The sequence below is a fragment of the Marmota marmota genome, unplaced genomic scaffold (assembly GCF_001458135.2).
Source record: "Marmota marmota marmota unplaced genomic scaffold, marMar, whole genome shotgun sequence".
Taxonomy (NCBI): Eukaryota; Metazoa; Chordata; class Mammalia; order Rodentia; family Sciuridae; genus Marmota; species Marmota marmota.
The window spans coordinates 1,974,099-1,987,002 of NW_026000079.1; the positions used below are offsets into that span (position 1 = coordinate 1,974,099).

The 12,904-nt window shown below is 51.4% G+C and overlaps 2 protein-coding genes across 2 annotated transcripts; both read right to left on the reverse strand.

The window, feature by feature from the left end:
- Positions 1-6: 6 nt before the first annotated feature.
- Positions 7-7,808, reverse strand: Rab25 (RAB25, member RAS oncogene family). Its single transcript, XM_015502737.2, has 5 exons — positions 6,980-7,808; positions 3,004-3,199; positions 1,542-1,735; positions 624-704; positions 7-208 (listed from the first exon to the last, which is right to left on the reverse strand). Exons 1-5 carry the CDS (start codon positions 7,020-7,022, stop codon positions 81-83), a joined length of 642 nt encoding a protein of 213 aa, XP_015358223.1. The 5' UTR covers positions 7,023-7,808; the 3' UTR covers positions 7-80.
- A 995-nt stretch (positions 7,809-8,803) lies between these two features.
- Lamtor2 (late endosomal/lysosomal adaptor, MAPK and MTOR activator 2) lies at positions 8,804-12,332 on the reverse strand. The gene is made up of 4 exons (XM_015502738.2): positions 12,116-12,332; positions 11,666-11,828; positions 9,211-9,300; positions 8,804-8,993 (listed from the first exon to the last, which is right to left on the reverse strand). Exons 1-4 carry the CDS (start codon positions 12,181-12,183, stop codon positions 8,937-8,939), a joined length of 378 nt encoding a protein of 125 aa, XP_015358224.1. The 5' UTR covers positions 12,184-12,332; the 3' UTR covers positions 8,804-8,936.
- Positions 12,333-12,904: the final 572 nt, after the last annotated feature.

A 12,904-nucleotide genomic window follows, 5' to 3' on the forward strand; every position in this document is an offset into this window, starting at 1 on the left:
GCAGAGAGTCCTGCAATGGGGGTGGGGTGGGGAGCTTCAGGAAGCATGGGGGTGGGGGGCAGGGTTGGTCATGGCCAAGGTCAGAGGCTGATGCAACAGGCCCTCTTCTGCCCAGGGCCAGGCTCCTGCCCAGCCTGGGCACTGCCCAGGGTGATGGCATTGGTCCGGGTGCTATTCTGCCTCTGCTTGGACACCTTGGCAAAGATCTCTGAGAGGATGGAGGGCAGTGATCAGGCCCGAAAGTTTGGAGGTGCACACGTACACACCCACCTGCACGCACACACTCTGCGTGTCCATTCTGAGAATCAGGGGCTGGCCACACATACAGTACGAGGGGTTCTGCCAGAAGGACGTGGACTTGGGGTACACAGGTCCCTTCTACTTACCTGAGTGGAAAAGGAACCGCTCACTTTCCCCTGGGAAGTGTGGCTTTATGTTTCCTTCCCTCAGCTGCAGGCTGAGTGGGAGGCCCCGGGGGTGGCAGGGGCCCAGGGACCTGTGCAGTGGTGGTACAGCTCTCGGGGGGAGCCCACAGTGGGCTTAACGGAGTGTCTGCATTTCTACCACTGCCCTTTGAAGCCCCAGGGATGGAAGGAGGGTGCCAAATGGAGGCAGGCTCTAACCTTTGAGGACAGTCTCAAAGGCCAGTTCGACATTGGTGGAGTCCAGGGCTGAGGTCTCCAGGAATAGCAGCCCATTGTTTTCTGCCAGGAATGGAAACACTCGATTAGCTGTCGGATCAAAGGCGTAATAACAATAATAGCAGCAACAACAACTTAATGTGTTATGTGCTAAATCCTTGGTATATAGTAACTCTTTTAATCCTTCAAACAACCGCTGAGACAGGTAGTTAGAAAACTGAATCAGAGAGAATGAAGGAACTTACATCCATGTCTCACATCTAGTAACAACAAGAGGAGATGGGAGGCTGGGCCATGGGGGCAGGGACCCTGAAGCACTATTTTGTGCTGCTGGTAAGCCTAGAAAAGCCCTGGAGAAAGAGCAACTGGAGATGACCAAGGGGAGCCCACCAGCATCTTTGAGCATTGCAGGGAAGGGCTGTCCTAAAATCAACTATGAATGATTGCTGAGGAACACCATCTCAGGGCAAGTGGAGGGACATGATGGCAGACACAGGGTCCCAGAGGGAAGTACTGGGAGACACTGAGCAAGACAAGATGGAAGTCGGGCGTGATGGTGCTGGGCTGGCCTGTAATCCCAGCAGTTGGGAGGCCGAGGCAGGAGGATTGCAAGTTCAAAGCCAGCCTCAGCAAAAGCAAGGTGCTAAGCAACTCAGTGAGACCCTGTCTCTAAATAAAATACAAAATAGCGCTGGGGATGTGGCTCAGTGGTTAAAAGACCCTGGGTTCAATCCTGGTACAAAAAAAAAAAAAAACAGTGGATGAAGATAGAGAACCAGGGGCCCAGATGGAGGAAACCCACACTGGGGGCCCCGGGGTGAGAGTGGGGACTAGAAAAGATGGAGCTGGTGGGGTGTGGGCAAACTGGAGGAGTCAGACTGGGTGGGGGTGGGCTCTCACCAGCGAACATGCGGGCCTCATCAGTGGGCACTTCCCGGGCCTGGCTGAGGTCACTTTTGTTCCCCACAAGCATGACAACAATAGTGGCCTCAGCATGGTCATAGAGCTCCTTCAGCCAGCGCTCCACGACAGCATAGGTCTGGTGCTTGGTCAGGTCGAACACCAGCAGGGCCCCCACTGCTCCACGATAGTACCTGGGTGGGAGTGGGAGGACAGACAGGAATAGGACAGACAGGGGTGTTGGGCCCAGCCTCAGAACAGACTCCGGAGCCAAAAGGCCTGAGAGCAGAGTGCCAGATACTGAGAAACACAGAAACTGGGGTTCAGGGATCCAGACCCCAAGGGAGCAGCCCAAGACTCCCATGTGCTCCGGGGATGCTGGTCTTGGGCTCTGGAGCTTCACCTCTGTGCTTCAGAACCGCACTGGCCCCTCAAAGGCCCGCTACTCCTCGGGTCCTTTGTCCTGATTGTAGTCAGTACTCTTCACCAACGCACCTCCGGGCTCTGGCCAAGTGTGCCTCCTGGATGCCCCACTTCGGAGATCTTTGTCACAGGGCTCTTCAACCTACAGTGCACTCTTCTCTCCGATGGCCATTTCTCAAAGACAGGTCCCTGACCTGGCCACTCAGGGCATCTCTGCCAGCGTCCAGCCTCCCACTGGAGCCGGAATAGCCATCTTCAGCCTCAGTTTGTATAATTTTTCTCTGTTTATTGATTAATCAACTAAGCTCACAAGATGTCAAGTGACCAAAAGTGATGAATGTGTGAGTGTGACCATAACCCTCCCCAACAGCTGCTATCCCCCACCACACACTCATGGAGCACCTTTTACACATTTGGGTCTGATACTGACTAGAAGACACTTTGAATGGGTGTCAGGAATCCTAACCTCCCGTTGTCCTCTGAGATGTTATAAATTACTCCAATTTAGCATTTGTGGTCAGATGAATATTGTCAGATGGAGTGCTGACGTCAGGGGGCGCTGTTGATCCACGGAGCCTCCCCCATCCCTGCTCCACCCTGATTTCATTTCCCCTTGCTTGTATTTAAACCAGGATTAATTATAGCACCTTTCTTCAGGGGTACGTGAAGGGTTACATAAAATGCCAAGTATAAATAAAGTTCTTTGAACTTTCCTGGGCACATGGCAAAGGCTTAGTAAATTGTGGCAAGGACTTTTTTTTCTCTTTCTTTTAGTACAGGGGATTGAACTCAGGGGCACTTTACCACTAAACCACAGCCCCAGCCCTTTCTGTTTTATTTGGAAACAGGGTCTCCCTTAATTGCTGAGGCTAGCCTCGAACTTGTGACCCTCACACTGTTGCCCATCTCCTGTGATCCCTCTGGGAGCACACTGCCGAGCCTCCTCTGCCTCCCCCGTTCCTCTACTTCTCAGGGGTGTCCCTGGCTTCCCCCAGGGCTCCAGCAAGCAACCCACCATCCCCCCAGGCCCCGGGCTCACGCCGAGGTGATGGCTCGGTATCGCTCCAGGCCAGCTGTGTCCCAGATCTGAGCCTTGACAGCTGCGGTGCCCAACATGACCGTGCGCGTGGAGAACTCCACCCCGATGGTGGTCCGGCTGTCGTGATTGAACTCGTTGCGCGTGAATCGGGACAGCAGGTTGGTCTTCCCCACGCCTGACTCGCCGATCAGTACCACTGGAAGAGCGGGGAAACAAGGGCTGAGCACCCAGCAGAGGGGCCCTGAGCCCACCTGAGCCGGGAGGGTCTGTCCAGCAGAAAGGCAGAACTGAGCTCCCCAAACTGAGGAGGGAGCCCGCTCTCCTGGCAAAGACTCGGGTCAGCAAGTCGCATAATGCATCTGTCGTGGAGGGCAGAGGGGTCAGAAGTTTAAAACAAACAAAGGTGCTGCGAGGGTTGCAGGCCTGCTTCGTTGACCCTGGCTGACGGTCAGCCTGCGTTGCTGGGAGGAGTGAAATCTGTGGACTCTTCTGGGTGACATGTGAAAAGGTTACTGAGGTGGGTGAATATGGACAGGGATGGGGCAGCTCATATCTCTGGCAGGAAAGCACAAGAACGTTGCGCATGTCTCTGTGCATTAGCTGAGCAGACACGTGGGGAGGGAGATCAGTGTGGATTATTTGCATAGCCAACAAAGATATGAACAGAAGTATGTGTGAGGGGACAATTTAATAGGTGACATATATGTGGGCAAGGGTAAGGTAGGGAGTTATGTGTGCCCATGACTGTGCATAAGAAGTCAGGGTGGTGCACCTCTGTAATCCCAGTGACTCAGGAGGCTGAGGCAGAAGGATTTCATATCCAAGGCCAGCTGCTGCAAATTAGCAAGACCCTGTCTTAAAGGGAAAAGCAAAAGGGCTGGGGATACAGTTCAGTGGTAGAGTGCTCTTGGGTTCAATCCCCAGTACATAAATAAATAAATAAATATAGAATTCAGTTGACCCTAAAGAGATCCTGCACTGTATGCTTAAAAGCAGGGGACTAATCTAGGCACAGTGACACATGCCTGTAATCCCAGCAGCTTGGGAGGCTGAGGTAGGAGGATCACAAGTTCAAAGCCAGCCTCAGCAAAAGCAAGGCACTAAGCAACTCAGTGAGATCCTGTCTCTAAATAAAATACAAAATAGGGCTGGGGATGTGGCTCAGGGGTCAAGTGTCCCTGAGATCAATCCCCAGTGCCAAAAAAAACAAAACAAACAAACAAAAAAAAAAAAACAAGAGAATGAGGACTGGGTGTTGGACTAGCTCTGTGTCGTTCAGGAAGCTATTTAACCTCTCTGAACCTTATTTTCATATGAAAAAAAGGGGGGGGGTGAATAGCAATAGTATTTACCGTATGGGCTGTTGGAAGAAGCAGATTAGATATTGTCCAGAATATAGCAAATGTATAAAACTGCCAGGTGCGGTGGCACACAGCTGTAATCCCAGATTCAGGAGGTGTGCGAGTTCAAAGCCAGCCTCAGCTGGCAACTTAGTGAGGCCCTTAGCAACTCAGTGAGACCCTGTCTCTAAAAAGGGCTGGGGATGTGGTTCAGTGGTAAGTGCCCCTGAGTTCAATCCTGGTACCAAAATAACAACCAAACCCCCATGTACAAAACTACTGGTATGTTTGGTTGTTGCTGAGCTTCCAGTGCTTTTGCCTTGGGTTTTCAGGGACAAGGACCACTAGAGGGGCCACCGAGACCTTTTAGGTGATGAGCAGCACAGGAGCTGCAGCAGGGTATGAGGGGCTGATGTAAGCACAGCCCACACATTGCATGACACTGACCTGAGCCCCCAGCATGGGAGGAGGCCACTCAGGTGGTTCTGGAAAGGCAGCCTGGTACCCAACCACTGGGAGTCACATATCTTGAACTCTGGTCTCTGCTCAGGCTCCAAGCAGCGTGTGAACTTGAAAAAATGGCTCACCTGTTCTGGGCCTCAGTTTCCAACATTAAAAAAAAAATTCTTATTTGTACAGGGCAAGAAAGAGCCAGTAGCTCTTTCTTGGTATGTGTGGATAAGAGGGGTGTGTGTGTGTGTGTGTGTGTTTGTGTGTGTGTGTGTTCCTATCTCTTCCTACTGGAAACCTCATCTCAATTTCATCCCTCCCAGTGGGTGGGTTTCAGGCTCTGTCCTAAGACCCTAAAGTTGCTCAAGATGAGGGTTTCAGAAACAGACTTAGGTTTGAGTTCTACTGACTTTGTGAACTTTTTTCTCCATTTTTTATTGGTGCATTATAGTTATATATCATAGTAAGATTTGTTATCTTTGTGAACTTTTGTAAGTTACTTATTCTGTCTCTAAACCTCAGTTTCCTCATCTGTAAAATGAAGTTACTAGATGGGCTCGGTGGCACATGCCTGTAATCCCAGCAGCTTGGAAGGCTGAGGCAGGAGGATCACGAGTTTATTAAAGCCAGCCTCAGCAAAAAGCGAGGTGCTAAGCAACTCAGTAAGACCCTGACTCTAATAAATACAAAATTAGGACTGGGGATGTGGCTCAGTGGTCGAGTGCCCCCGAGTTCAATCCCTGGAACCCCCCCTCCCCCCAAAAAAGGTGTTACTAGTAATTAACGTTTATTGAGTGCTTACTAAGTGTCAGGCACCAGCCTAAGAGCTTTACACATATTAACTTATTTAATCCTCAGACAACAATGCCCTGAGTAAGTGCCATTATTATCATCCCCCACCTACCCCACCACAGGGAGTGCAGGCAGTGGACAGCCTCCAGCTGCCAGCTTCATCAGAAGCTGACTCTGATGCAGACAGCAACCTCCCGGGAAGTCATATCTTTCCTTGACAGTCCCTTCTTGATGGGGGGCTGAGCAAGGTGAGGTCATCACAGAGCCCCGCAGCCTTGGCCCAGGCTTTGAGGAGTTGTTGGTGTGGTTGACTTCTCCCTCTTCCCCAGCCTGTCTCCTCCCTCTTGCTTTCGGTCCCTGATCAACACAGGGCACCCAGACCTTAGAGTCAGCTTCTGGTGAGCCCTCCTACACTAACCTGTAAGTGGCAGGACGAGACCTCATGCTGTGCTTCCTCTCAGAATGCAGGATAACTTTGGGGGTCGTTATGGTGATTAATGAATTAGTGGCTGGTACCTAGTAAGGGCACCCAGATTCCTGTCAACCCTTACTCTGTTTCTCCTTCCTGGGAAGGACGCCAGAAGTACAGGTTCCCCAACCTGAACAAGGGTGGGGCTGAGGCCGGGGAAGGCAATGGGGTGAGGTGGGGTGGGGTGGCTAGAAAGGGATCAGAGCTTTACCAGGCCACCCTGCCCTCGAGGAGGTATGGAGGTGGCTTTGGGGAATCATAGTGGGACCAAACACAGGGGCCAAGGTAAAGAAGGAAGGATAGGTGAGTATTTCCAGAGACAGCCAAGTTGAATTCAGTGCCTAATATTCAGGTCCAAGGAATCTGCCAAGGGACAGTAGCTCAGGTCTCAGCGCCAGGAGTCCCCTGGATTTTATCAGACCCAGCTCCAAATTCATTACACTTCCTCAGTGTCTTTCCTGTATATTTACAGACTAGCCCAATAAAGATAGATCTTCTCTTTCTCTCCTTTTCCATACATCTGCCCAGAAAAAATGATTTTATTCCTGTCAAATGTTTGTTTCTCCCTCTATCCAGAAAGAAAGTCCTTTCTGAAGTCTGACCTGCATCTCTTGTGCTGTGATGTCTGACTATTCCCAGGGATCCGGGCTTCTATTAAGAACAAGGCCAAGAGGGCAGTATAAAGGCATGATGAGCATCGTTATTTACAACAGTGGGGCGTACTTGGCAACTCCAGAACCTTCGCTCCCTGTCACCAGACCCTCCTTCACTTCCTGCACCTTCCTTTCTGAGCTAGAGGGAATCAGGAGCCGTGGGGAGTCCTAGGAAGAGACGCAAAGCAGGAGGGGGTCCCCTCTGACTCTATTCATTCATTCCTGGTCTTCTCAAGCTTCCTCTCTCTCTCTCTCTAAGGACCCCAACTTACCTTTGAAAACAAAGTTATAATCTTCCTCGGTCCCATTCCCCATCTCGGCTCCGCATGGAAGGTGCAGATGTCTTCGGTGGCAGAGGTCACAGTGTGTGCGTCAGCTCAACGCCCTGAACGCTCAGCTCTCAAGAGACCTGGACCCACTTCTCTTCTCATTGGGGGCAGGATGGTTTCTACAGCCAAAGGGACTGAGGACCGACTCAAAGCCAGCCAGGTCGAGGGAGGCTGGGTTCTGGCAGGTGGGGTGCTGGGTGGAAACCGAGAAGACGGAAGCTGAGAACAGGAAGAGCGGGCGCTGGAGACCTGGGGCCCAGGTGGGTGGAGAGAGGGTGACGTCAGACAGGTTGGACAGGTTGGGTGTCTGCCCTCAGCCTGGGCTGCCACAAGGGGAGAGACAACTCTAAGGGGTAACAGTAGGGAAGCTGGGGACAGGGTCTTTGGACAGAGGCTGCTGAGAGCTGAGTGTGCACTGCTTAGCTCCTGCCCCAGCCATGGGGAGAGGTGGGGCAGCCATCAGTGGGAGAGAGACAGCTCCTTGGGAAGCAGAAACCCACTTGGTGGCCTACTTTTCCTTCAGAGGCCCTGGTAGGAGTCTGCCGGAGGACCAGAGAAGGGTTGTTGCAATAAGGGGCAGGGGCTGGTGGAATGCCAGCCACCCAGGTGCAGAGCACAGCTGTGGGAGCTGCATCTTGGCCAGAGACTTCTGCCCCTCCCTCACAGCCAGGGCCTGGGATGGGCAGTATTTCTCACCCAGGGTGGAGCTGGACTCTCTATTTTTTTTTGGTACTGGGAATAGAACCCAGGGCACTTAACCCCTGAATGACATCCCCTGCCATTTAAAAAATATATATTTTATTTAGAGACAGGTCTTGCTGAGTTGTTTAGGGCCTTGCTAAGTTGCTAAGGTTGCCTTTGAACTTTCGATCCTCCTGCCTCAGCCTCCCAAGCGGCTGGGATTACAGGTGTGCACCACGGCTCCCAGCTGGGACTCTGAATTTTCTACTTGCCTGGTCCCTTCCTCGGGCACTGGGGCAAGGGACTCACCAGCACAGACCTGCTCTAAGGACACTGAGGAGGGAAGATGTGAGGCAGAAAGAGCAGACGGGGTGAGTACGGAGGCAGGATCTGGAGATCAGAGCCTCTGGGCAGCCTTCTAGGATTCTACTCCTTGTCGGATCCAAGGTCTCACAACAAAGGCATCTTGTCTGCAAAGGGCTTCAAGATCTGGAAGGACCAGGCATGGTGTTGCACACCAGTAACTTCCAGTGACTTAGGAGGCTGAGATAGGAGAATCGCAAGTTTGAAGACCAGCTTCAGCAACTTAATGAGAACCTGTCTCAATTATATACATAAATTATATGTATGGGTGTGTGTGTGTGTGTGTGTGTGTGTATTTTCCTGGAAAGGGTCTGGGTGAGCCTTTGAACACCTGGGAGAAGAGGAAAGGAATGGCCCCCCCTTTTGGGCAGTCAGAGGGACCCTTTCAATCAAAACCTCAATCAAGGATACTAAACTCCCGGGGCCTTCCATGTATTCTTTTCCCAAACCTAACCAGTTCTTTGCTCATCTGAGCTCACTCCTAAGGTTTTGCCAACCAGGTGGGTAAGATTCTGCTCTGAGCGGCAGAGGTTAGGTAAGGTCACCACTGGATAGGCAAAGGAAGCTTGCACCAGCCAAGAACCATCAGGTTATGGGATGTCACGGTGAAGGAAGGATGGGTGGAAATCCACTCTTGCAGAACATGAGGAATCCTCTAGGCCATCCCTGGTCCTTCCTATGGTCTTTGATTCCTTCCATCCAAGAAAGTAGCCAAGAAACAAGTCAGGAGTTAACATTTATTCTGGAAAATACAAAAGCCCACCCTTCCCCCACAGTTCAGGAGGGTTTGCCCAGGAGGCCTTGCCCCTCTGACTGGTCATCTCTCTTTTCTGACCCCAGCCTCCATCAACGCCCATTATGATGCCGCTACTTGGGTGAGGGGCTCCTCCAGGTACTGCACCAAGGCCTGAGCCTGCAAGAGGGTGAGCACACATCAGTCCACCTAGAGGGATCCCAACCCAGTCTGATCCCCAAGACATACTGAGCAACCACCTGCTCTTGGGAGTTCATTCACAGCAGACATGGACTAAGGAGACAGAACTCCAGAAAGGGAATGTGGATTGGAGTAGACCAGGCGACAGAGCACAAAGGCCGGGCCCAGAGCGGTGAAGAGATGGGCACATACATACCTTGGCCTTCAGCATCCCAAAGCCCACTGTCTCCTTGGCATACATGCACAGCAGAAGGTTGGCCACACGGGTGATGGCTACACGGCCCTCCTGTGGGGATCATATGATGGGATGGGATGTTCTGCTTGGCACTTGGAGTCCCCCTTCCCCAACAGTTCCTCAGGCTCTAGAGACTGCATGCCCTAGCACAGCAAGAGGTTCAACTGACAAGCATTGGTCATAGTCCTGGATGTGAGGTTATTTACCCTAGGGAACAGTCTCCCAGAAACCTGACTTCTCTTTCTGAATCCCCAGTCAGCAGGGGCATTAATATATACATTAAAGATTTTTTTTCATTAGTCTTTTGGATTTTGTTTTTGTTTGTTTGTTTTTTGGTACCAGAGATTGAACACAGGGGCACTTAACCACTGATCCATATCCCCAGCCCTTTTTATTTTTTATTGTGAGACAAACTCAATAAGTTGCTTAGGGCCTCACTAAGTTGCTGAGACTGGCTTTGAACTTATGATTCTCCTGCCTTACTCTCTATAGCTCCTGGGATTACAGGCATGCACCACTGCACCTGGCTGATTAAAGAGTTTTACATCTTGTAACAAATTATCCAACAGGTGATGTTATTGTTTGTCTGTCTGCTTGTTTTCTTTCTGTACTGGGGATGGGGATAGAACCCAGGCTGGTTTGATCAGCATTAAAAAAAAAAAAAAAGAAAGGAAAAAAAAAAAAAAAAAGCAGCAGCAGCAGCATCTGGGCAAGGTGGTACAGACCTGCAATCCCTCAGCTCTGGAGGCTGAGGCAGGAGGATGGTGAGTTTGAGACCAGCCTCAGCAATTTAGCAAGACCCTAAGCAACTCAGTGAGACCTTGTCTTAAAACAAAAAAAATATAAAGGGCTGGGGATGTGGTTCAGTGGTTAAGCATCCCTAAGTTCAATCCTTGGTACTAAAAAAAGAAAAGGAAAAAAAAAAAAAAAAACTCATGTAGTAAGGGAAGTACTGTTTCAAGAAACTTTCTTTTTAGTGGATGCATATATGTGATAAGCTCTGATTTAAAATGCATTTCTTGTGGTTGGGGTTATAGTCAAAATATTTGGAAGTCATTGCCAATAGCACCAACTCCACACTATGCAATAGTAGAAGTCATTTGTTAAACCAAAATGGCATTGGTTGGGCATGGGATGGGGAACAGTAGGTAGTGGAGTACAGATCCTTCCTGGGGAGTTCACCGTTAGGGCCCGTTCAGGTTGGTTCTGCACACCTTCCCTAGGTATTACCTTGATGGGAATCAGGCACTGCACCCCTGCCTCTCCGGCTCCATCTACTACTCTCCCCAGTTCTCATGCCACTCCGGCCATACCAGCCTTGTTGAGCCTTGACCAGGCATCATTTTGCCCCAGTCTTTGTACTTGCTGTTCTGATAGAAACTCGCTGTTCTTCCTCCAGATAGCTAAACAGCCTGCCCTGACCTCCCTCCCCCAGCACCTTCCTTCAGATCTCAGATCTTTTCAGGTCTCTTATTCAGGCCTCTGATACACACCACCCTCACCCCATTTTCTCATTTTAGTTTTTTTTTTCCTTCACTATATTTTATATATATATATATATAAATAAAATCAGAGGTGCTTAGCCACTGAACCATCTCTCCTAGCCTCCCTGTCCCCACCCCCCTTTTTTTAAATTTTGAAATAGGTTCTTGCTAAGTTGCTTAGGGCCTTACTAAGTTGCTGAGGCTGCTTTTGAACTTGCAATCCTTCTGCCTCAGCCTCCTCGGTTGCTGGAATTACAGGCATGCAACATGGTGCCCAGCCTAATGTGTTTTACTTATTTTTAAAATATAAGACTGTAAGCTTCATGAGGCTGGGGTTTTGCCTGTTCCATTTGCTAATTTTTCACTAGTTCTAAGAACATTGCAGGAACCTGATGACTGAACAGATTCAGAGAGGAACGAGATAGTTCCTGTTCCCAAGAAGTTCACATTTCCTCTTTTTGCACTTCATTTCCTTTCTTTGTAAACTGAAGGGGTCTAGAGACTCTGCTGTGGTTCTGTGAGTCAGAAGAAGCAGATGACAACACTTGGATCACACTCCGTTTAAATCTAACCATTCTTTCATTTGATTTTTCACAACACCTGGGGAAGTAGGGAGGGGCATAAGAAATTACTGTTTAGTCCTTATAGAGGAGGTAAGGAAGCTCATAGAGGTTAAGTGATTCACCCAAGGATCCATAACTGACAAGTGATTGGCTGGGACCAGAACGCAAGACAGACCAGAGGTCTCGGGCTCCTTCCTTACCACCCCTAGACTCCCAGAGTCCTGCCCATTACAAATGCTGCTGCAGACCAAATCTTAGGAATAATCTTCCGGAGATCTCCCTACCCTTCCAACCATCCAGAGTGGAATCCAGGTCTCCCTCTTGAGATCCCCTTAGGGAACAGAGTAAGTCTGACTCCCCTTTTCATACCATGCAGTCCATGAGGATGAATTTGAGATTGTCTTCATTAAATGCCTGGTTCCCATTCCGGTCGTAGGCGGCCCAGATGTTACTCGCGATGGCTGCGGTAACCCGGGCGTCCGTGTCCCCGTAGCCCGAGTAGGCCAGCAGGGATCCCTCGTTATTCAGGAGCCTGGCGAGGGGCGGGGAGGGATACAGACAAGCTCAGGGGAAGAAGCAAAACGCCTGGGTTCCTAACCCTCCTCCCTTCTAGGAAGTCAGGGTCTGGGCCGAGTGTGTCTTGGACCGTGCCCTGCACTCCAGGTACCCGTTCCCAAAGGGGCTCTCATGCTGGTTCCTGCAGCGACTGTCCGCCTCTGTCCCCGCCTCCCTTCGTGGAGATCCTGCCCTAACCCTCCCGCAGCAGCCGCGCACGGCCCCGCTCCAGCACTCGCCGTCAGGTCCTCGAAGCGCACTCACAGGGTGCTCTGGACGCCTCCAGTGTTGGCTTGGCTTAGCACCTGAGTCAAAGCCTTGGGACGCAGCATACTGCGGCTCCTAACCCTGGGCTCCTGCACCCAAACCCCCAAGCTGCCCGCCGCTAACCTCTGCCTACCGCTTCCCGTAAACCTAGGGCCCCGCTCCACCTCTCCCTGGGACTTGTAGTCTCCCCGCCAGCCTAGCGCCCCTCGGACTGAACCCCGCCCCGCGCGAGGAACGCTGGGAATCGTAGTGCTTTGTGGCCTCGCGAGGCACTCTGGGAACTGTAGTTCGCTTTCCAGTCACACCACGTGGCTGTGGCGGGGGGGGGGGCGGTGAAGAGCGGGAGTAAAAGGACAGTGACACTTTTAACCCCTTCGGGGACAGGAAATCATGTCGGCTCGCCAACGCACGGTCCAATAGTCACTTAAAAACCTCGCACTCGTTAGGCACACCGGTGGTCACTTTTCAAAGCGTGGCGTTGTGTACGATTCCGGGAGAAGGGGCGAGCGGCGCTATAATCTCGGGGCCGCGGAGGCTTGGGAAGGCCACGTAGGCAAAATCCCGGTCTCCGAAAGCGCACTCAGTAGACCGCTGAGGCCCCGGGGAGCAGTGTCCGTCCCAGGGAGGTCTTAAGTGGACGTCCAGCGGTGGGGGAAGTTAACCTCCGGGTCGGGAGAGGCCCCAGGCCTGGGAGAGCCTCGAGCTTCCCGAGAAAGACCAAGTTATCTCTGGGGACGGAGATACGGCGGTGACACAGAAAGTCCTTTGTCCCGGGGCGGGAGTTAC